General features: G+C 53.8%; 3 protein-coding genes across 10 annotated transcripts in view; 2 read left to right on the top strand and 1 right to left on the bottom strand.

Annotated features, from left to right (window-relative positions):
* BRCA1 (BRCA1 DNA repair associated) overlaps window positions 1–7001 on the top strand; it is a 97408-nt gene extending 90407 nt beyond the window's left edge. For 6 of the 8 annotated variants that reach the window (XR_008519583.2, XM_054546474.2, XM_054546475.2 and 3 more), the window contains one exon: window positions 1701–2181. Coding sequence is in view for 2 of the 8 variants with exons in the window: in XM_054546474.2 (XP_054402449.2) it covers window position 1701 (1 nt within the window). In the remaining 6 variants the exon portion in view is untranslated. Of the gene's footprint in view, window positions 1–1700; window positions 2182–3411 lie in introns of those variants that run through there. The other 2 variants (XR_008519585.2, XM_054546460.2) reach the window with 1 other exon arrangement.
* A 324-nt stretch (window positions 7002–7325) lies between these two features.
* Window positions 7326–12006, bottom strand: RND2 (Rho family GTPase 2). Its single transcript, XM_024235654.3, has 5 exons — window positions 11776–12006; window positions 11190–11277; window positions 9954–10063; window positions 9051–9185; window positions 7326–8818 (listed from the first exon to the last, which is right to left on the bottom strand). Exons 1-5 carry the CDS (start codon window positions 11875–11877, stop codon window positions 8570–8572), a joined length of 684 nt encoding a protein of 227 aa, XP_024091422.2. The 5' UTR covers window positions 11878–12006; the 3' UTR covers window positions 7326–8569.
* A 2937-nt stretch (window positions 12007–14943) lies between these two features.
* On the top strand, window positions 14944–23485 carry VAT1 (vesicle amine transport 1). Its single transcript, XM_002827487.5, has 6 exons — window positions 14944–15559; window positions 18711–18918; window positions 19304–19474; window positions 19580–19669; window positions 21551–21792; window positions 21955–23485. The coding sequence occupies exons 1-6, from the start codon at window positions 15017–15019 to the stop codon at window positions 22036–22038; spliced, it is 1338 nt and encodes a 445-aa protein (XP_002827533.4). The 5' UTR covers window positions 14944–15016; the 3' UTR covers window positions 22039–23485.
* Window positions 23486–23531: the final 46 nt, after the last annotated feature.

The following is a 23531-nucleotide window of genomic DNA, read 5'->3' as shown; positions in this document are numbered from 1 at the left end:
GCCACAGGTCTGTGCTGGCTAAGGCAGTGATGTCCCCCTCCCACCAAAGCCCAAACCTTCTAACATCATCCTAAAGTGTGGGAATCACCTCTTCACCTCAGGCCAGCTCTGGGCTTTTCTCAGCCTATTCATCAGCCTCCATTAGTCCTCAGCTCTGCTGAGGCCTCAGCAGCTTCCCAGTCCCACTGAAGGCTGTGGGGCATAGAATGGGCAGAGGGCAGGCTGGACGTGGTGGCTCAAGCCTGTAATCCCAGCACTTTGGGAGGCCGAGGCGGGCGGATCACGAGGTCAGGAGATCGAGACCATCCTGGCTAACATGGTGAAACCCCGTCTCTACTAAAAATACAAAAAATTAGCCAGGCGTGGTGGCAGGCGCCTGTAGACCCAGCTACTTGGGAGGTTGAGGCAGGAGAATGGCGTGAACCCAGGAGGTGGAGCCGAGATCCTGCCACTGCACTCCAGCCTGGGCGACAGAGCAAAACTCCGTCTCAAAAAAAAAAAAAAAGAAAGAATGGGCAGAGGGCATAAAACCTGAGTCCAGAGGTGGTGGTTGCACAACATTGTGAATGCACTAAATGCCCCTGAATTGTACATTTTAAAATGGCTAATTGTATGTTATGTGAATTTCAATCGATTTTTTTAAAAAATCAAACTGAGCCACCTTTGGCGTGGGGAGAGGAGCTGGGCCAGGCTCTGAGGATTTGAGGGTTGAAACTCCTTGCAGGGAGTACAATGAACGACAATGGGGAGGCCAGTCTGGGCCTCCCCACTCCTCCTCCAGGACCAGATGGGAACTGGGACTAGGGAGAAAGGCCCAACTGGGGCGGCGCCGGGCTCTGGGCAGAAGAGAAGCACTCAGTGAATGTGAGGAGGCTGCAGCCATCGGCTCATTTGCATCATAAGTGATTGGTTTTCCCTGCTCGTCCCTCATTAGGACACAATGGACAGTTGTTTGCTGGCGCAGCAGATCCATTTACCAAGGGAGAGAGGAGACAGAGCACAAGTGACCGATGGGTAATAGTGTCGAAGGGTGGGCAGCCGCCTCCCCTCCCCTGTGCTCCCAGGCCATTGGGACTCTTGTTCTCACACAATGTGAAGGGACCTTAGAGAGCAAATCACCGCTTCACTTTATAGAAGAAGAGACTGAGGTGCTGAGGAGGTGAGACTTGCTGTGGTCAAACAGCGAGAACATAGCAAAACTAAGCATTTTAAACTCTAACCTCTGGATCCTTTTTCTTTGAGACAAGGTCTCGCTCTGTCACCCAGGCTGTAGTAGTACAGTGGCACGATCTCAGCTCACTGCAACCTCTACCTCCCAGGCTCAAGTGATCCCCCCACTTCAACTTTCTGTGGGCGACGACACCTGGCTAATTTTTTGTAGAGACAAGGTCTCACTGTGTTGCCCACATTTTTCTCGAACTCCTGGGCTCAAGTGATCCTCTAGCCTTGGCCTCCCAAAGTGCTAGGATTAGAGGTGTGAGCCACAGCACTGGGCCTGTTTGGTTTTTGTTTTGTTTTGTTTTTTTGAGATAGGGTTCCACTCTGTCATCCAGGCTAGAGTGCAGTGGTATGATCACTGCTCACTATAGCCTCGCACTCCTGGTTCAAGTGATCCTCCCACCTCAGCCTCCTGAGTAGCTAGGACTATTAAGTATGTGCCACCACACTTAGCTAATTTTTATTTCTTTTATTTTTTCTAGAAACAGTGTTTCCCTATGTTGCCCAGGCTGGTCTCACCTGGGTTCAAGTGATCCGCCCACCTCAGCCTCCTGAATAGCTGGGATTACAAGTGTGAGCCACTGCACCAGGCCTGGATTCTAAACTGTCATTTGAGAGTTCACTTCGTTTCCCCACAATACCTTCTCTGTGCCCCCATTCCTGTCTCTGTGGTCTCCTGTTCCTGGGGCCTTCGTTTCCATCACTCTGTCTCCTGTGTCTATTTTCTTTTTCTCTATTTCTGTTCCTCTCTGTATCTTTTCCTCTTGGTTTCCAGGCAGCTAGGATAATTACTAGACTTTTAATTAACCCGTGCCCTAACAAAGGTGGGTCTGGCATGAGAGGCAGCAATTTAGCAAGTGTCTTGGTTTGTTTTGGGGATATGTGGGGAGAGAAAAATATGTGTTGGGGCCTATTATAAACCAGGCACTAAGACAGACACATAATACACTTTATCTCATTTCATCCTTTCAATCTTGCAAGGTCGGTGTTCTTAGAGACAAAAAGGGTGAGGCTCAGAGAGGTTAAGTTACTTGTGCAAGGGCACCCAGCTAGCAAATTGTAGTTACCTGACTCCAAAACCTCTGTTCTTCCATCTCACACCCTGGCATAGGGTCTAACTCAGGGTAAGGGGCTCATTGATTCCAGGCTCAAGGGAGGCACGAAGTTGCTGAAGGAGACCACTGTTTTGTTGCTGTCCTCTAGGCAGCGACTGCGTCCCCCCAGAGCCCCCTCCTTCTCTGAGCCCCTTCTGCAGGGTGGCGAAATCTCACAAATGCAAGCTTTTGCCCCCGGGGAGGTGGGGAGGCAGTGATCAAGAAAGAAACCTGACAAACCCAGACCAACCATGGGGGTCTCCCTCCTGTTAACAGCCCTCCCGGTGGTTCCCCGTCTGCCCCTCCCCTTTATGGGTCAAGCCTGCTGGCGTCTGTGTCTGTTTCATTGTGCTGTGGGGGAAGGGGAGAGTCAGGGGTGAGTGGGTGTCTGTGTGCATGAACATAAGGCCTCCGGGTCCATTCTGACACTGAATGAAAAACTCACCAATTATTCGTCCAGTCTTATTAATATGCAGACAGACATCTGTTATTTAGGAGTCAACAGCAGAGGCATTTTCTTGTCGGGAGGGGCACTAGTGTACATGGTTCTCTTGTCTCTCCGCTGCTAGGGGGTAGCTACTCAGGAATCATCCCACACCTCCTGACCTGGAGCCTCCCCTCTCTCTGACCCTCACTCACAGCTTTGAGGACAGCAGGTAAGGGACTGACCAGACAGAGATGGAGGGAGATCTGGGAACCTGGCTGGAAGGAAGGAAGCAGGAGAGGAGCTGCCTTGTGTAGAACAAACTGAGAACAAAACGCTAAACCTTTTCCTGGGGAAGAGAATGTGGAGTTGGGGGAGAGAGCTGTGCCAAGAGTATCTGCCCCACTGGGAATCTCAGGGACATGACCCCTCCCCCCACACCTTCCTCAGCCTGCAGGACAAGTCTGAGTGCATCTGAAGCAGGGAGAGGGTCACTATGGCAACATGAAGTCCTCACCCAGAGACTGCAGAAAAAGTAATAAGACGAGTTCAGAAACATGGAGACCAAGGGACCTCAATCTTTGGAGGAGTCACTAAAGCTCTCTTCAGGCCCCAGGATAGGTGTGGGAACAAGACATAACCACCTCCTGCTTTCTGTCTTCTGTCTTCCTCCAGCCTTCAAGTCCCAGCACAAAATACCCCTCCAAGAAGCCTTTCCCAACTCCCTCAGGCCCAGCTTAGAAGCACTTAAGCCTTGGTGTCTTGGTTGTAAAGAATAAAAGTTGACATCAGCTCAGCAACACAATGAGGTAGATGTGGTGATCAGCCCCCTTTTCTAGGTGCAAACACTGAGGTTCAGAGAGGTGCTGGGCCTCACCAAAGACTCCCCAGGGAAGAAGCAGCAGAGCTCAACCCAGGCCCTGGGACTTCTGCCTCTGAACCTGAAGCTCTTCCCACGACTGTACCTCCTGGGAGGGCCAGAGTCACAAGGGGAGGACCCTTGTCAGCTGAAGTGTTTCAGGAGTTTGAGTCCTCTCTTCCCATCCACCCTGTCTTTCCCCCTCCTCCCTCCTAGGCAGGCTGATTGCCTAGGTTAAGAAACACTAGTCTGGGCGAGGTGGCTCACGCCTGTAATCCCAGCACTTTGGGAGGCCGAGGCAGGTGGATCACTAGGTCAGGAGATTGAGACCATCCTGGCTAACACGGTGAAACCTCGTCTCTACTAAAAATACAAAAAATTAGGCCGGGCGCGGTGGCTTATGCCTGTAATCCCAGCACTTTGGGAGGCCAAGACAGGCGGATCACGAGGTCAGGAGATCAAGACCATCCTGGCTAACACAGTGAAACCCCGTCTCTACTAAAAATACAAAAAATTAGCCGGACGTGGTGGCAGGTGCCTGTAGTCCCAGCTACTGGGGAGGCTGAGGCAGGAGAATGGCATGAACCCAGGAGGCGGAGCTTGCAGTGAGCCGAGATCACGCCACTGCACTCCAGCCTGGGCGACAGAGCAAGACTCCGTCTCAAAAAAAAAAATTTAGCTGGGCGTGGTGGCAGGCGCCTGTGGTCCCAGTTACTGGGGCGGCTGAGGCAGGAGAATGGCGTGAACCCGGGAGGCGGAGCTTGCAGTGAGCCAAGATTGGACCACTGCACTCCAGCCTGGGCAACAGAGCGAGACTCTCAAAAAAAAAGAAACACTAGTCTGGGAGCGGTGGCTCATGCCTGTAATCCCAACACTTTGGGAGGCCAAAGTGGGTGGATCACCTGAGGTCAGGAGTTCGGGACCAGCCTGGCCAACATGGTGAAACCCCATCTCTACTAAAAATACAAAAATTAGGTCAGCCGTGGTGGCTCACGCCTGTAATCCCAGCACTTTGGGAGACTGAAGCAGGCGGATCATGAGGTTAAGAGATCGAGACCATCCTGGCCAACATGGTGAAACCCTGTCTCTACTAAAAATACAAAAATGGCTGGGCATGGTGGCTCATGCTTGTAATCCCAGCACTTTGGGAGGCCGAGGTGGGTGGATCACGTGAGGTCGGGAGTTCAAGACTAGCCTGACCAACATGGAGAAACCCCATCTCTACTAAAATACTCTCTACTAAATACAAAATTAGCTGGGCATGATGGCACATGGCTGTAATCCCAGCTACTTCAGAAGGCTGAGGCAGGAGAATCACTTGAACCCAGAAGGTGAGGTTGCCATGAGCCGAGATCGCGCCAGTGCACTCCAGCCTGGGCAATAAGAGCAAAACTCCGTCTCAAACAAACAAACAAAAAAACACTAAAATTAGCTGTGCATGGTGGCGTGCGCCTGTAGTCCCAGCTACTCAGGAGGCTGAGGCAGGAGAATCGCTTTAACCCAGGAGGCAGAGGTTGCAGTGAGCCGAGATGGTGCCACTGCACTCCAGCCTGAATGACAGAGTGAAACTCCATCTCAAAAAAAAAAAAAAAAAAAAAAAACAGAAACACTGGCAGCCATCACAGTGTGATTAGTTGTTTATTTCATTAAATGTTTAACGAGGCTACATTGTTTCCCAAACCAGTGTCTAATTTGTGAGGGAAACAGCTGCAGAGAAGGAAGCTGGATGACTCCTGCATCTGGGGTGGGGAAGGGAGTAGGGTCCCCTCCCTCCATCCTACAGAGGCCTTTGAGGATCAGGAACAGTCCCATTCCCTCCTCCCACCCACTGAGCTCCTCAGCCCAGAGCCCTCCTCCCCAGAAATAAAACGTCTGGCAACCCAGACCTGCAGAAAGGGACCAAAAATCCATTCCTGGTGGTATTGAAAATGTATTAAACTTTGGGGGGTCCTCCAGCTGATTGATTTTTCTAATTATGTTTGCTTTAGATGGATATTTAAATGTGTTTGCATTCCCTGAGCTCACATGGCAGGAGACAGAGGTTGGAGGAAAGAGGGGGCACAAACACTCCACACTCTACACTTTGGTGGTTGCAGGCTTGAACCTGCTATGCACTGAGAAGTCCAAAGTGGAAAAGAGAAGCCACTCAGCTAAAAATCACAAGTCGATTTTTATGGCAGGTCCTTGTGGGGAAAGGGTCAGTCCTCAGAGACAGATGGAGATCTACCTAGCTGGGCCTGGAGCTCCTGCCCTCTCCTGTACCCTTAGCCAAGGACTCAGGGTCTTTGAGTCAGTCCCTAACCAGGTCTCAGTTTGAGGGGGTGGTTATCCAAGGGCACTTAGATAATTTCAAATGCCATTGAAGTTATCCTAGAATCTTTGAGACTAGCTGAGATGAACTAGTCCTATAGGAGAGGTTGGGATAGGGATATCTGATGAGCCAGGGAGTGGTGGGTGGGGATTCCTTTCCTCTCAAGACTGGAACCTGGCATAAGGGAAAGGAGAAGCTATTTTTTATTTTTTATTTTTTTATTTTTTTTAGAGACAGGGTCTCACTCTGACACTCAGGCTGGAAGACAATGGCATGATCATAGCTCACTGCAGTCTCTAACTCCTGGCCTCAAGCGATCCTTCCAGCTTGGCCTCCCAAAGGAGGAATCTTGGCTGGGATTATAGGTGTGAGCCACTGCCGAGAAGCTATTTTAAATGACACACCTCAGAGCCAAATCTCCCAGCCCCAACACCACATCCAGATAACCATCTATCCAAAAAACAACTCTGATCACTTCACTCTGCCTGAAATTCCTGGTAGCTTCATCCTCTGAGGATGATTTCATTCATCCTGAGAATGAAATTCTGGTTCCTCTGTGGACCCTGCAGTAGCCTCAGTGTACCTTCCTAGCCTTGTCTTCTATTCTCCCTGCCACGGGAACCCCAACAGTGCTATGCTCGTTCTCATCTCCACGTGTTTACACATGCTGTACCCTCTGCCCAGAGTGCCTTTCCTACCCCTTCCCTGCCCGGAAAACTCCTCTTCAACCCTCAGGACCTGGCTCACAGGACTGGCTTCTCAGGCTGCAAGGAGCTCCCATAGCACCCCATACATGTACAAATATCTCTCAGCCATGGCACCCTCACATCTGGAGTACCTCTCTTCCACAACTGGGCTGGCTTCCAGAAGCTTAGAGACTGGTCCTTGCAATCTCCCAAGCCAGTGTATGCCACACAGTTGGTGTTCAGTACATACTTGCTGAATGAATGAATGAGGGAGGAATGGGCTATAAATTTGGGTGGGATCCCAGCAGATAGATGGGTAAGGTCAGTGTTCTCTTCCAGTGTGTCTGGGAGAACTGGCTAGGGCTGGGGCTGGGGGAGGGAAGGGCCAGGGATGGTTCCTGGGGGAGAATGTCACCGAAAAGAGGCCAGTGGGACCAGAGCCAGGGAGGGAATACAGGACAATCTGAAACCAGACTCCCGAGAAAACAGACCAGCACTGTCTTTCCTGACAACAGGCGCTCAGCCGTCCTCTCCACCGTCTTTCCTTTAAGGGACAGGGTAGGGGTGACTAACAGCTGATGCTCCCCTGAAAGTCATCACGGAACTCAGCATGGGAGGAGAGAAAGGTCCCTGGCCTGAGCCTCTAAGGAGACCCCAGAATCAAACTACTGACCTCTTAGGAAACTTCACACTGTACAGGGGTAGCTTCTGTGATGTGGAGGCTTTTGATGCCTTCTTTTTTTTTTTTTTGGAGACAGAGTCTCACTCTGTCACCCAGGCTAGAGTGCAGTGGCGCAATCTCAGCTCACTGCAAGCTCCGCCTCCCAGGTTCACCCGGGTTCACACCATTCTTCTGCCTCAGTCTCCCGAGCAGCTGGGACTACAGGCACTGCCACCGTACCCGGCTAATTTTTTGTATTTTTAGTAGAGATGGGGTTTCACCGTGTTAGCCAGGATGGTCTCGATCTCCTGAACTTGTGATCCGCCCACCTCGGCCTCCCAAAGTGCTGGGATTACAAGCGTGAGCCACCGCGCCCGGCCTGATGCCTCCTTATCCCCACAACCCCCAGGGCACCAGCAGGCTCCAAGCCAGGGGTACAGATGATGAGCAGGACCCCTCCCACACTAGCAGCAGGCCTGGCTGGGCTGAGAAATGCTGACTAATTATATGTCAGTCTGCTCTAAAACCCCCTAATGACCTGAGAATTGCCCACTTCATTAACTAGGATGAACAGTCCCAGGATGTCTCCTTCTCCCAACTCTGACTCCTAAAAGGACACTTCTGATCCAACCTATGGCTTTGTCCTCTGCTCTATCTGTGGACATGGACAGGAAAGTTCCCCAGCTGAGGTCTAACTTTCCCTCTTACTGCTAGAGATTGGTAGATTGATTTTTTTAAAAAGCAACAAAACTAAAGCCACAGCCGTTTTCCATGGATGTGGGCTTTATTGGGTGACTGTTGAGGCAAGGGAGGTTCTAGGGCTGGTGGATTGATGGGGGGCAGGGGCTTCTCCTTGCTTTTGAATTTAGTGCATGTTGCCTAGAGGTTAGATGTGTGAGAATAGCTGCAGAAGTGAGAGGAGAGGAAAAGAGAAGGTCATAGAATGGACATTTTCCTTGGGCCAGAACCAGGATATGGGGACTGGGGGTGGAGAGGGAGGGTACTCTTCACATAGGAGACTCCACCAAGGTCACTATTTGATACCAGCTTCCCTAACGCCCACCTGCCCCATCCCAGTTCATGCCCCAGATGCCAGCCCTGTTAGCTCCCTCAACATCCACTGGAGAAGAGGAGGGAGGAGGAGATGAGAAATGATGATACCCTTCTGCCCTCCAGCTCCACTGCCCAGAAGAATTGCTCGCTCTGCCTGCCCTGACTTCCCAGCCAGGATCAGGAGGTCAGGAAGCCTGGGCGCAGGCAGGGGAACAATTGTGTCCCTCACCACCCCTCTTCACACTCTGCCCTCTCCTAGCCCCTCACATGAGGTTGCAGCTCTTGGCTCGATCCTTGTGTATCTCGCCCTCATTCCCCCGGTCTGGCCGTCCTGACAGCTGAGTGGATCGCTGCATTCCCCGGCGTGAGTCAGTTCGGCGCAGCTGCCTATGGCCACGGCCAAGGGAGGCCACTGTAGCCACATGGAAGACATCCCTGACGCTGCGCTCAGAGGACCGGGAGGAGCACTCAACGTAGGACACAGCCCCCACCTGCTTGGCCAGCACAGCGCCCTGGAAAAGGAGTGCATGGGAGAAAGTTATAGGTCTTAGCCTGCAGCTTAGAAAGGGGCATGGAGGCTGTGGGCTGGGGTTGAATGTCAAGGCTGGGGGCAGTTAAGGGATCAGGTCAGAGGTCACAGGCCAGAACAAAGGATGAGCCAGGTAAGGTGTTTTCAAATCAGAGACTGAAGGGGCAGAGGTGACAGGTCTAGGCTGGGATGAGGTCAGACGTCAAGGGTCCCACCTGCTCATGTGTAACAGGGATAAGCCTCTGCTTGGACAGCTCCCTCAGTGTGGCCAGGTCAGTCCGCATGTCCAGTTTACAGCCAACCAGCACAACCTTGGCATTGGGGCAGAACTCTTGAGTCTCTCCTTGCCACTGTGTAGGAGAAGAAAAGAGAATTGTGGAGGGGTGGAGGGAGGCACAGCATGAGACTTTGCGCCATGCCAGCAGTGTGCCCTCTCTTCCTCACAGCACACAGAAACCATGTATCCCTTAGGACTCTCACACATGAGGAAGGAGGTGAGAATGCTAGGCTTGGGTTGAGAGCAGGATGGGGTGAAAGAGAAGCAGTGGGGAGGAGAGGGCTGGTGTGGGCCTGCAGACTCTTCTCCCTCAGTGGCTATGAAGGGTCTGCCAGCCTGGAAACTTCCCATTCCCACTCGCCTTTCCCATACTCTCTCCTGGGAACAAATTTATCCCACCCTCCCCTCCCCCACCTGGGAACTGGGGCTGCCCTAGCTGACTTCTGTCCCTTCACCCCTGGATTTTCTCATGGAAACTGGGGCCTGGAGAGGAGGCCACAGGGCTTTCCTGAGCTCCAGGATCAGCCTTCCCATCCCATCCCCTCCATCTGGGACTCCCACTGCCAAGGAGTTGGAAGAGCAGAGAAGGAATCCTGTGAGTGCTTCTCCCTTCACTCCTCCACCTCCACTAGCTGCTGTATCCAGCTCTGAGGACTTTCAGGAAGGGGGTGGCTGGGAAGGATGGGGGCTGGAGGCAGGGGTGGCAGGGATGAGAGCTTCACTCGCTAACCAGCTGATGGCCGTACCCCAGCCATCTCTCCCTCCTCCTGGCCCATGTTATGTCAGGACCATGGTGTCTGGTCCCCCTCAGTCTAGCTGCCCTATTTCCCCAGGCTCCCACCTTCTTGAGAACACTGTCCAGTGTTTCTGGTCGGCTAATGTCGAAGCAGATGAGCACAGCATCAGAATCAGGATAGGCCAGAGGCCGGACATTATCATAGTAAGAGGAACCTGAAGGAAGACAGGACATGAGGGGCCTGAGTGGATGGCAGGCCTGGAAGGGAATGGGAGACCTTACAGATCCTGGTCAAGGGATGCTGGGAGCAGAGAATGGAAAAGAGCAACCATTAATACCCATCATTAATACCCATCATGGAGTCTGGGTTTCCCAAGTTGGGGAGCGGGCAGAAGGGAGGTCAGATGGTGGGAAACGGCTCTCTGCTTCCCTAGTGGTTTAAAAAGTAATAATTTTTATTCTTGACTGAGGTTTGGACCCCTTCAAGAAGCTCATAAAATCTATAGACATTCTCATAAAATGTTGCGTGTGCTTTCTGGGCTTTGGCAGTCTAAAGTCCCGAAGGGAACTCTTATAAAAATAAAAACCCTCCTTATGTTGGGAGGAGGAAAAGAGCAGTGGCTGGGAGAGCACTCTCCCATTCTCCTGGGACTTGACCTCAGGTTTCTCTAGTTCAATGGAGAGAAACAGCCCCCTGACTACCCCTCACTCAAGACATTCTAAATGTCTTTTCTGTTTTTTTATTTTTTGAGACAGAGTCTCGCTCTATCGCTCAGGCTGGAGTGCAGCGGCATGATCTCGGCTCACTGCAGCCTCCGCCTCCCAGGTTCCAGTGATTCTCTTGCCTCAGCCTCCTGGTAGCTGAGATTACAGGCACGTGCCACACGCCCGACTAATTTTTGTGTTTTTAGTAGAGAGGGAGTTTCAACCATGTTGGCCAGGCTGGTCTCAAACTCCTGACCTCAGGTGATCCGCCCATCCCGGCCTCCCAAAGTGCTAGGATTACAGGCGTGAGCCACCGCACCTGGCCTCTAAATGTCTTTTCTAAACCCAGTCTTATCTCTGAAGAAACATGTTCCAAATTAAAAGCCATTCCTTCCCAACTTTCCCAGGTAGGCAGGACCCAGCTGAGGGGCTCAGATCCTAGGCTTTCTCCTTCAGGACATGGTTTCTGTCAGGCTCTGCAAGTTCTGCCTCAGTTTCCCTGGCTTTTAGCAGAAAATTGATTTTTCCTTCCTGTTGGATGGATGGGCTGGGCTGACCTGGAACCTAAGGGTCTAGCCAAGGGAGGGGACAGAGGGCCGCCTTGGAAGTCAGGGTGACCCCCAGGGACTTGGCTACCTGAAGTGTCCCACATGTTGAGCTCAATGCGGCGCTTGTCGATCTCAAAGCTCGCGGTGTAGTTCTCAAACACGGTGGGGACATAACTCTGCAGACACGGATGGATCCAGATGAGATCCTCTCTCCAAGTCCTCACCCCAGATAAATGCCCTCCTCACTCCCACACCCCGTCCAGCCCAGCCCCTGGACACAAGTTAGTCTGGGATTGGGCAAAGGGGAGATCCCGGGAGCTCCTGCCCCCCCGCAGAATCTCTGCTAGGCTCCCAGATCTCCTCCTGTTCCCTTCTGGTCCCTTCAGCCCCCTAGTTCTTCCCCTCTCCATTGCCCAGGACCTCCGACATTCCCCTCGCTCTCCCTCCCGGATGCTCTGGTTCTCCCAAACCCCATCCATCTCACCCTGCTCCCTAATTCCTCCCACCCCAATCCTCTGCAGTCCTTCCTGAGCCCTCAAGGCCTCCCCGCGTCCTCCGACCCCCTGTCTCTTGTCCCTGGTTACCCGAGTACCCATTCCCATCCGTCCCCAGGGCCCCTGTCACCCACCCCCCAGCAGCCTTAGTGTCCCCCTCCCAAGACGCAGGTCCCTCACCCCGGGATAGGCGTCCTTGGCGAACACCTGCAGCAGCGCCGTCTTGCCGCACTCTGCGTCTCCCACCACCACGATCTTGCAGCGGCCGCTCTGCCCCTCCATGGTCCCGGCTACGCGCCGGTCCCCCACGCCACCCCCCTCCCGGGCCCCACCGCTGCCTCTGCCGCCGCCTCCCCCGCCGCTGCAGCTACAGCCGCTCGGGCCGCCAACACCGGCATCTCGCGGGCCCGCGCCGAGCCCCCGCCCCGGGGCCGCGGCCCCCCCTCCGCCCCGCCCCCAGCCAGGCGGCCGCGCCCCCCGGCCCCGCCTCCCACCCGCGCAGCCGGGGGGCGGGGCCCAGCAGATCTGGGCGGAGCCCTGGGAACAGAGGCCCCAGAGCCGGGGATAGCACGCCGGTGTGGTCTGAGGGGCCCCTGCCTGTTTGGGACAGGCCGAACCGGGCTTATTTGACTTGCTCGGAGATAAGGGCAGGGCAGAGTTCAAGCGAAGTTCTTAGGGGTAGAATGTGAGCAGCACAAGCGCGAAGCTCGGGCCTGCTGTGTACCCACGCGTGCACGCAGGTGTACCAGTGCGGACAAGAGCTGGGGCAGCCATCCACTTCCTGAACACGGCGGGAGAGAGATGCTAAGGGGAAGGAGGGAGCCTTTTGGTTTTCTCTCCCGCCTCCGCCCGTGTCCTGGCAGGGGGTCTTGGGGAAATGGGAGGTTGAACCCCAGCACACTCACCCGGACGGTGGTGACATCATAGCTTTCCGTCCCCATGGCAACGGGCAGCCGGGTATCGGGTTGCATTGACTTAACCGCGGGCCTAGACTAGCAGAGAAGCGTGGACTGAGTTCCTCCAGCCAAGCACTGGGTGGAAAGTTTTGGGGGAGCTGCGTCCTCTGGTGGATGCTTGGGGACAAGGCGATGAGGAAGAGAAATAAAGAACCAACCGCCAGAGTTGCTCTGCTGGAGCCAGAGCTAAACCCAAAAGTCAGGCTTGTTTAAGAGTCTAACAATAGGCCGGGCGCGGTGGCTCACGCCTGTAATCCCAGCACTTTGGGAGGCCGAGGCGGGCGGATCAAGAGATCAGGAGATCGAGAATATCATCCTGGCTAACACGGTGAAATTCGCACCAAGTGCTGGGTTTTGTTTTTTTTTTTGAGGCGGAGTCTCGCTCTGTCGCGCAGGCTGGAGTGCAGTGGCGCGATCTCGGCGCACTGCAACCTCCGCCTCCCGGGTTCAACCGATTCTCTTGCCTCAGCCTCCCGAGTAGCTGGGACTACGGGAACGCGCCACCACGCCAGGCTACTTTTTGTATTTTTATTGGAGACGGGGTTTCCCCATGTTGGCCAGGCAGGTCTCAAACTCCTGACCTCAGGTATCCACCCGCCTCAGCCTCCCAAAGTGCTGGGATTACAGGCGTGAGCCACCGTGTCTGGCCAAAAAAGCACTTTTAAAAGGTAAAAGATGGCCAGGCACGGTGGCTCACGCCCGTAATCCCAGCACTTTGGAAGGCCGAGGCGGGTGGATACCTGAGGTCAGGAGTTTGAGACCAGCCTGGCCAACATGAGGAAACCCCGTCTCCAATAAAAATACAAAAAGTAGCCTGGCGTGGTGGCGCGTTCCCGTAGTCCCAGCTACTCGGGAGGCTGAGGCAGGAGAATCGCTTGAACCCGGGAGGTGGAGGTGGCAGTGAGCCGAGATTGCCTCACTGCACTCCAGCTTGGGCAACAGAGTTTCGAAAAAAAAAAAAAAAAAAAGTGCTTTTTTATATCGAGGCAATTCGAGTCAATAATATATGCTGTAAATAATTCTGTAAAGATAACTAGAAGCCGGGCGCGGTGGTTCACGCCTGTAAACTCAGCACTTTGGGAGGCCAAGGCTTGCTTGCCTGCAGGAGTTTGAGGCCATCCTGGGCAACATTAGCGAGACCCTGTCTCTAGAAAAAAAAATCAAAACTTAGCTAGGTTTGGCCACTTTAGGCACGCTGCCTATGGGGTAGCCCTGCTCTGCAAAGAGCAGTAAAATATAAAATTAGCCGGGCGTGGTGACACGTGCCTGTGGTCCCAGCTATTCAGGAGGCTGAGGTCGGAGGATTGCTTGAACCCGGGAGTTTGAGGCTGTAGGGAGCTGTGATCGCGCCACCTCGCTCAGCCTGGGTGACAGAGTGAGACCCTGTATCAAAAAAATAAAAATATAAATATAACTAGAGCACGCAGCATCATCACTGTGTTACAGAGGGGAAAATGAGGAACAGAACGTTAACACCAAAGTCAGAAAGTTTTATAGGCTTGGTCTCCATGCTTCTACTTTGCCACCGCAAGACCACAGTGAATTAAGTCTCATCCCTGCCTGGGTTACATAAAGGTAGAGTCAGAGCCTGAGACACAATGTAGTTGGACTCCAGTCCACAGGTGGCTGACTCCAAATCTGATGTAAGTAACTCCAAATCTGATGTAAGTTCAAGTTTTGGGACTGTTCCTTAACTTTTTTTTTTTTTTTTTTTTTTTTTTTTTGAGACGGAGTCTCGCTCTGTCGCCCAGGCTGGAGTGCAGTGGCGCGATCTCGACTCACTGCAAGCTCTGTCTCCCGGGTTCATGCCATTCTCCTGCCTCAGCCTCCCAAGTAGCTGGGACTGCAGGCGCCCGCCACCACGCCCGGCTAATTTTTTGTATTTTTTAGTAGAGACGGGGTTTCACCGTGTTAGCCAGGTGAATCTCCTGACCTCGTAATCTGCCCGCCTCGGCCTCCCAAAGTGCTGGGATTACAGACGTGAGCCACGCCGCCCAGCCCTTTTGTTTTGTTTTGTTTTGTTTTTTTGAGACAGGGAATCACTCTGTTGCCAGACTGGAGTGTAGTGGTGCGATCTCGGCTCACGGTAACCTCCGCCTCCCAGGCTCAAGCGATTCTCCTGCCTCAGCCTCCCAAGTAGCTGAGATTACAGGCGCGCGCCACTACCGCCCGGCTAATTTTTGTATTTTTAGTAAAGAAGGGGGTTTCACCATGTTGGCCAGACTGGTCTTGAACTCCTGACCTCAAATGATCCACCAGCCTCGGACTCTCAAAGTGCTGGGATTACAGGCGTGAGCCACGGCGCCAGGCCCATCCCTTAAAATAGTTTTCAATTTGAATAAGGTTTACTATGAATCAATAAATTACAGTCGGCTTGATCCCAAGAGCACAGACTTTCCTGATGCCCCTTTTCGTGCTCTCCCAGCTTGCGCCACTATGGCCCTGGCCCTTTAAGGCTGAGCGCGATGCCCCGCCTCGCCCGGCGCCCCGCCCCTCCCGCTGGATCCCGCAGCCGCGGCTCTTCCCGACGCGCCCCGCCTTCCCCAGCTGTGCACTTTCAGTCCAGCTGTGCGCTCTCGTCGGGAGTCCCAGCCATGTCCGCCGAGAGAGAGGTAGCGGAGGCAGCCACTGTGGTGGCGGCGGCCGAGGCAGGGGCCAGGGAAGACGCCTCTTTGCCGCCTCCGAAAACCGAGGCAGCGAGCGACCCCCAGCAGCCCGCGGCCCCAGAAGGGGCCGCCGCCGCCGCCGCCTCGCCGCCACCGCTGCGCTGCCTAGTGCTCACCGGCTTTGGAGGCTACGACAAGGTGAAGCTGCAAAGCCGGCCGGCAGCGCCCCCGGCCCCTGGGCCCGGCCAGCTGACGCTGCGTCTGCGGGCCTGCGGGCTCAACTTCGCAGACCTCATGGCCAGGCAGGGGCTGTACGACCGTCTCCCGCCGCTGCCTGTCACTCCGGGCATGGAGGGCGCGGGCGTTGTGATCGCAGTGGGCGAGGGAGTCAGCGACCGCAAGGTGAGCGGGTTGCGTAGGGCAGGGCAGGGCTGCGCAGGCCACGGGGCAGTGGGGCACGAGTGGGCGGGCGCCGGGGGTGTGGCAGGGCGGGAGAAACTGGCGTAGACCTGGGTGTACGAGCGTGGAAAGCGTAGCCAAGGAACTTGTGTTTTGGGGCTCCTGGAGAACGGCATTTATGTGGGTAGGGGAGACGGAATTATCGCCCCTTCCCCAACCATTTTTAGTTGTGGCCGCCGCCCAGAAGCTGTGCTGGTGGGGGGGAAACAATAAGGCGCCCATGCGCATGCGCATAACGACATTACCGTCCCCACCCACCCACCCACCCCCCTTAAAACCACACCTGTACCCCTACCCACCAAACACTCTCTGGGTAATTGTGGTCTGTGACTGTGAGTGACGGTTAGTGCCCCCTTTCCCCGAGGGAGCTTGAGGGGCTATGTCGTCGGGGTTGGGCGGGGGCACAGAGGCCGTGCCAGAGTCCTGGTCACATGCAGCCCCGTGGTCTGTGGGGGTGTGAGGCGGCCCCTCCCAAAGCAAGGCCAAAGAGACGAGACACGCCCATCACGGAGGAGAGAGAGCCTTTGCTACCCCACCGCCACCAGCCTTACACCGCCGATCTGGTTTTGGGGTGGGGGAGGCGGGATTGGGTCACCCGATCTTTGTCTTGGGCTCTGTGTCTCCCGTGACTGCAGTATCTCCTCCTCCTGTGACTCAGCCATCGGGCCACGACCCGGGACTGCCCTTGGGAATGCCTGGGGCGGGGAGTGGAAGGGGGGACCCACCTCTGCCTTCCTCCTGCAGAGGACCCACCTCTGCCTTCCTCCTGCAGAGGACCCCCACTTCAGAAACCCCGGTGCCAGGGGTTTGGACTGGAACGGAGAGGTGTGGCGCCTTGAACTGGTTGGCCAAGTCTGCAGGCCTGTTTCTCCTTCTCATTTATCATTAATCTTGGCCACAACCCTGGACACCAGAGAGCTCAAAATGATCAGCTTTTTGAGAGACCTGGGATGAGGCCTCAGCACGCCATTTGTTTAGAGGTTTCTTTTTTTTTTAGACGGAGTTTCGCTCTTGTTGCCCAGGCTGGAGTGCAATGGCGCGATCTCGGCTCGCCACAACCTCTGCCTCCCGGGTTCAAGCGATTCTCCTGCCTCAGCCTCTCGAGTAGCTGGGATTACAGGCATGCGCCACCATGCCTGGCTAATTTTGTATTTTAGTAGCGATGGGATTTCTCCATGTCGGTCAGGCTGGTCTCGAACTCCCGACCTCGGGTGATCTGCCCACCTTGGCCTCCCAAAGTGCTGGGGTTACAGACATAAGCCACCGCGCCCGGCCAGGGGTTTCCTTTTTAAATCAGACCCCTCAAAGAGAGGCCTCTCAGATGCAGCCTCTTGCAGACCTGCCAGCCCGATTCTGGAGCCAGGTTTGTTGGATTCATCCTGCATGCAAACAGCTTCTCCTTAAAGGCTTTCCTCTGAATTCAGCTCTGGCCCCACCCTCAAACTGACTTCTAAATGATCCCACTCTTGAGCAGGCGGCTAAGAGGAATATTTTCGGGAGGTAGTTGTAGTTCATGTTACTGCTGAAGGCCACCCACCTCACCTCCCCTCCACACACTTTCCGCCTGGTAAATACAGGATATCCTGTCCAGGGCAAGAATCTGATGTAAGAGCCTGGATTCTGCGGGGAGGGCCCTTCCCTCTCTCTCTCCCTCCTCCTCCCTCCTGGTGTCTGGGCTGGGGAGGGGTCATGGCCCTGATCTGGATGGCCTGAGGGTTAGCATGAGCCAGGGTAAGTGAGACTTGTTCTGGGTCAAATCTGGGACTGGCCATGACCCTAAATGACCAATGCACTCCTCGCAGCTCTCCTGGGTTTTTCTGTGTCTGCTAGTCCTGAGTCCCTGGGTGGAGGGCTTCCGTTCTTGTTCTCCAGACCTCATCTCAGGCCAGAACTTGGAAGGAAAGACCCCAGCATGCCCTCAGTTCTCGTCTTCAGTGGAGTGTGGGGGCTTGAGGACATGAAAGAGGGCGTAAGTGGCAGTCCCATCCCCCTTCCCCATGGACCCTAACTCTTGTTAATATACAGAATTCCCATCATTCCTGGCAGGGATCAAGACAGACCCGGATTGTCCCAGAACAGCACCCACACCTCCCTCTTCATGCTCTTCAGAGAGCGCAGAGAGGTCTTTTCTCCTGACGCTCCCTCCTTTTCCCTGCCCTTCCCTTGACCCCACTTGCTAAGCTGGAGAGAAAGGTTCTGTTATCTTTGTCCCCTTTCCCTCCTGCACAGAGGCTCTCGTGGGGGTGGGGGGGAAGCCTTTTACTGCTGCATAGGCCTCTGTAGCCCTTCTTGTCTGTTGCCCCTCCTGCACCATCTCTGAGTGAAGATGTTTTCTGGGCTCCCAGTGCTGGCTCAAACACACTTCTCCCGAGGTGACCACACCCTGCTGTAAGAGCTCAGAGAACTTTGCCTGCACTTTGGTATGGCCCTGACCACACAGTGCCGTCTTCTTTTGGTTGGTTGTGTGACTTCCTTGCTGCTATTATATTACTATTATTATTATTATTATTATTATTATTGTTATTGTTATTATTAATAAGCACTAACATTATTAAGTGCTTATTATGTGCCAGACATTGTGCTAAATTTTTTTTTTCCATTTGGTCCTCATAACTGCCCTAATTGACAGATAAGAAAACTGGAGCTCAAAAAGATTAAGTAATTTTTATGCATCCGAAGTCACACAGTCAGTAAACAGTCGAGACCACTTTTGTAACCACAGCAGTTTGATCTGTTCCACAATACTTCATGCTGCCCTAACTGTAAGCTTCTTGCATTCAGGGATCTTACACAATAGTGACATGTAAGATCTGTAAGAAGATGATAAGGATAGTATCTGCCTCAAAGAACTGATGTAAGGGTTAATTAAGCATTATATATAAAGCACTTGAAATCGGGCTCGGCCCTCAGTCAGCACTCAGTAAAGGTGAGTTGTTATTGTTGTTAATGATGATGTTATTATTATTACCATGACTATTGCTGCTTCTCCTGCTACTTCATTTGGAAGAAGGTGGCCTTGTACCTAGGGGAAAATCAGTAAATAGCCTGTGGGTGAATGAATGAGTGACTGAATGATACTCTTCTGTTCTTCAAGGCAGGAGACCGGGTGATGGTGTTGAACCGGTCAGGGATGTGGCAGGAAGAGGTGACTGTGCCCTCGGTCCAGACCTTCCTGATGCCTGAGGCCATGACCTTTGAGGAAGCTGCTGCCTTGCTCGTCAATTACATTACAGCCTACATGGTCCTCTTTGACTTCGGCAACCTTCGGCCTGGCCACAGCGTCTTGGTACACATGGCTGCAGGTGACAGGTCCCCTCACTTTATCACTCCTTACCCCACCCAGATTTCCTTCCAGGTCCCTTCCCTGCAGCCTGTCTGGGTTGTTGTCATGGCAACACCAGGCTGCCTTGGCCTGTGGCTCCCAGAGGCTTCTGCTGTGTAGTTGCCGTGGTAACATTCAGGCACCAGGTCTAGTCTGGTGTGCTATCCTTAGCAACGTGCCCTCACCCCACACCCCCACCTCTCTAGCTACCCTCCCCACCACTTCTCAGTCATGGAAATTAGACATGGCCCTAAAATGAGCCTAGGCAAAATGAAGGTGACGGGCTGAGTCCCTGGGAGGCTAGAATGGAGTGGTTGGTGGCCAGGGCAACTCCATATCCCCTGCTTATGGGTGTCTTGCTGCAGGGGGTGTGGGTATGGCTGCCGTGCAGCTGTGCCGTACAGTGGAGAATGTGACAGTGTTCGGAACGGCCTCGGCCAGCAAGCACGAGGCATTGAAGGAGAATGGGGTCACACATCCCATCGACTATCACACGACTGACTACGTGGATGAGATCAAGAAGATTTCCCCTAAAGGTGGGGGGCATAATATGGGAGGGGGTAGGGAGGCACAGGACAGGGAGGGGAGCTCCAGATCTGTGGATCCTAATGTTGTTCTTGGGTTGCCCTACTCTATGACAGGAGTGGACATTGTCATGGACCCTCTGGGTGGGTCAGATACTGCCAAGGGCTACAACCTCCTGAAACCCATGGGCAAAGTCGTCACCTATGGTGAGTTAGTGGGCCAGGGATGGAGAGAGCATGTGAAGGCAGGAGGGAGGGTCTAAGGGGTGGGATATAGAGGCCAGGGCTTTTGAATGAAGAAGGGGTAAGGACTCAGGTGCTCTGTAGACGATCAGGGTTAGGAATGGTCCTGTATGCTGCATTCAGATTGCTGACTCTTGGGTACCAGCTCTTTTCATTCTCTGTCACAACTTTTCATATGAGTGATAGCAAATGCTACATTCTTTTTTTTTTGAGACGGAGTTTCGCTCTTGTCACCCAGGCTAGAGTGCAATGGCGTGATCTCGGTCAGTGCAACCTCTGCCTCCTGGGTTCAAGTGATTCTCCTGCCTCACCCTCCCGAGTAGCTGGAATTACAGGTGTCTGCCACCATGCCCAACTAATTTTTGTATTTTTAGTAGAGGTGGTGTTTCACCATGTTGGCCAGGCTGGTCTTGAACTCCTGATCTCAGGTGATCCAGCCGCCTCAGCCTCCCAAAGTGCTGGGATTATAGGCGTGAGCCACCACGCCTGGCCAAATTCTACATTCTTGTTTGGGGATTATTCTTGAACAACCAGCCTGCCTTCTTTCTGTCCTACCTCCCTGAGCATCTTAGGCAGGGTGCATTTTCATTTAAAAAAGTATTTCATACAACAAAATAAGCCAGGCATGGTGGCTCATGCCTGTAATCCCAGCACTTTGGAAGGCCAGGGCAGGCGGATGGCTTGAGCCTAGAAATTCGAGACCAGCCTGGGCAACATGGTGTAACCTCATCTCCACAAAAAATACAAAAATTAGCCAGGTGTGGTGGCACTGTACTCCAGCCTGGGCAACAGAGTGAGACCCTGACTCAAACAAATGAACAAACAAGCAAATACATAAAGATTAGAGCAATTTTTTTTTTTTTTTTTTTTTTTTGAGACAGAGTATCACTCTGTCACCCATCCTGGAGTGCAGTGGCGCAACCTCAGCTCTCTGCAGCATCCACCTCCCTGGTTCAAGCAGTTCTGCCTCAGGCTCCTGAGTAGCTGGAATTACAGGTGCCCATCTCCACGCCTGGCTTTTTTTTTTCTTTTTCTTGAGACAGTGTCTGGCTCTGTCACCCAGGCTGGAGTGCAGTGACACGATCTCGGCTCACTGCAACCTCCACCTCCCGGATCCAAGCAATTCTTTTGCCTCAGCCTCCCAAGTAGCTGGGACTACAGGCGCTCACCACCATACCTGGCTAATTTTTGTATTGTTGTGGGTTTTTTTTTGTTTTGTTTTGTTTTTGAGACAGAGTTTCGCTCTTTTTGCCCAGGCTGAAGTGCAGTGGCACGATCTCGGCTCACTGCAACCTCCGCCTCCCCGGTTCAAGCGATTCTCCTGCCTCAGCCTTCCTGAGTAGCTGGGATTACAGGCATGTACCACCATGTCCAGCTAATTTTGTATTTTCAGTAGAGACGGGGTTTCTCCATGTTGGTCAGGCTGGTTTCGAACTCCTGACGTCCGGTGATCCGCCCACCTCGGCCTCCCAAAGTGCTGGGATTACAGGCATGAGCCACCGTGCACTGCCAACACCTGGCTAATTTTTGTATTTTTTAGTAGAGACAAGGTTTCACCATTTTGGGCAGGCTGGTCTCGAACTCCTGACCTCAAGTGATCCCCCCACCTTGGCTTCCCAGAGTGCTGGGATTATGGATGTGAGCCATATTACCCAGCCCCTACAGCAATTTAAAGTCAGCCAGGGTTGGTTTGGGCCTGGTAACCAGCAGTTTGAGAATTATCCAATGACTCCCTGGCACTGGTGTGGAGAATTGCAAGGGGATCACAGGGAACAGACAGCACAGATGCAGACACACAGGGATGTGCCAGGGGGGGTTCACAGGCCATGTCACCTTGTCCTTCAGGAATGGCCAACCTGCTGACGGGCCCCAAACGGAACCTGATGGCCCTGGCCCGGACATGGTGGAATCAATTCAGCGTGACAGCTCTGCAGCTGCTGCAGGCCAACCGGGCTGTGTGTGGCTTCCACCTGGGCTACCTGGATGGTGAGGTGGAGCTGGTCAGTGGTGTGGTGGCCCGCCTCCTGGCTCTGTACAACCAGGGCCACATCAAGCCCCACATTGACTCAGTCTGGCCCTTCGAGAAGGTGAATGTGAGGACTTTGCAGGGAGGGCTTGGGTAGGACTCATGAAGGCTGGGGTCCCAAGGGGCAGATTCCTGGGGAAGAGGAGGGCTGCCTGCATCGCACTGGCTCTTGTTGGATGAGCGTTGGATAGCACTGGGAGCCGCATCTTTCCTTCCTCCCCAGGTGGCTGATGCCATGAAACAGATGCAGGAGAAGAAGAATGTGGGCAAGGTCCTCCTAGTTCCAGGGCCAGAGAAGGAGAACTAGGGCGAGTGGCTGTGAGACCCTAGAGACCAGCGAAGAGAGAAGTTGGGAAGCTACGTTCTGTTGGCCACCAGACTTGCATTTCAGCTTCTGTCATAATGCTCTGCCCTCCCTCCCCCGAAGGTCTCTGTGGTGATGACCGCTCTCCCTGCCCCTCCCCACTTCCTGACCTCTGAAGAGGTCGGGAAGTGACCATTTGGATGTCTGGGCCCTGCCAAGGGGACAGGGAGGGTCAGAGGGAGGCCGGCTGCTTCCTGCCCCCGCCCTTTCCCGGGGCCTGCTGTGCTGCTTTTGTGCCAAGGTTAGCCAGTCCCCCTCTGTTGTGTTCCATGTGCTTTCACCTCTGCCTCATCTTCCCTCCCGTCCCTGCCCCGCCACCTCCCCAAAGAATTGAAACGTCAGCTCAGGATATGGGGCCAATCTCTGTGAGTCCAGCATGTACCTGCCTCTCCCTAGTGTCCCTTCAGCCTGGGCCAACCAGCGCCCACCTCCGGGCTTGACCAGTTCCCAATCTCGTCCTCTGTCCCCAACTTCTTAAGCACAATTGGGCTTCTTCCATCTCCAGGTTTTCTGCCATTCTTAACCAAGGCTGCCTCTTCCAACAGGACGGGAATCAGACCTACTCCCCTAGGTCACAACTCTGGGAAGGATACAGAGCCCCCACCCTTCACTGAGTTCTCTGGATTTGTTCTCAGTGCCTTAGCAACGAAAACCTGTGCTTGTGTGTGTGTGGCGGTGGGGAGGGAGGATTCTGTCTCCTACCTCCTTCTCCTCCCCTGTACTCCCCAGTGCCTTCCTTGTTCTGGTGGAGCTGGGGTTTCGCTCCTCCCCAGTCCCACGACACTGCCAAAAATCTGTGTATGTGCCATTGGGTGGGGCAGCCCCGAGCCTCCTGCGGGGGCAGGGCAAAAACAGGTGCCCCCATCGTGGTCTGTGCCATGTCCTCTCTATGGTGGTTGAGGAGAAAGGCGGGGAAGCCTCAGCCTTGCAGATATGTGTGGCATTTACTAGGCAGAGCTCTGAAAGGCAGTGCTGTCTGTTTCTTGTACTGGGACCAAAGTAAAAATCCAAGCACATTCCCCTTGCAGTTAGGGGAGGCCCTACTGCTTTCTCAAAGCAGAGAGGCAGCTTATCAAACTCAGCCCAAAACTTTGTTTACATGGGTGGGGAGAGGGAGCAGGGAAGTACAGAGTGGGATGGTCAGGACGTGGGCCACTGCGACCAAAATGGGGACTTCCTGGGTAGGGAGGTCACTCCCTCTACTCACTGAGCTAGGATTAGGGAGGGTTATCGCCCCAACCATTGCAATGGGAGGTGGAGGGACAGGCTCAGCCTCCTCATTGTCTAAATGAGGCCTAAATGTGTGAAGTGCGATTTCTGCTTTTGTGTACCCCACCACTCCATTACCACAGCTGCCTTTGTGTTTGTGTCAATAAAAAGCCAAACCCTGGGTCCTGCTTGTTGCCTCTGAGAGTGGAGGGAAGGTGAGCTCCTGG

Source organism: Pongo abelii, chromosome 19 (genome assembly GCF_028885655.2).
Source record: "Pongo abelii isolate AG06213 chromosome 19, NHGRI_mPonAbe1-v2.0_pri, whole genome shotgun sequence".
NCBI classification, from domain to species: Eukaryota; Metazoa; Chordata; class Mammalia; order Primates; family Hominidae; genus Pongo; species Pongo abelii.
The sequence above is the reverse complement of the archived record's forward strand: the minus strand, read 5'-3'. Positions and strand labels throughout refer to the sequence as shown.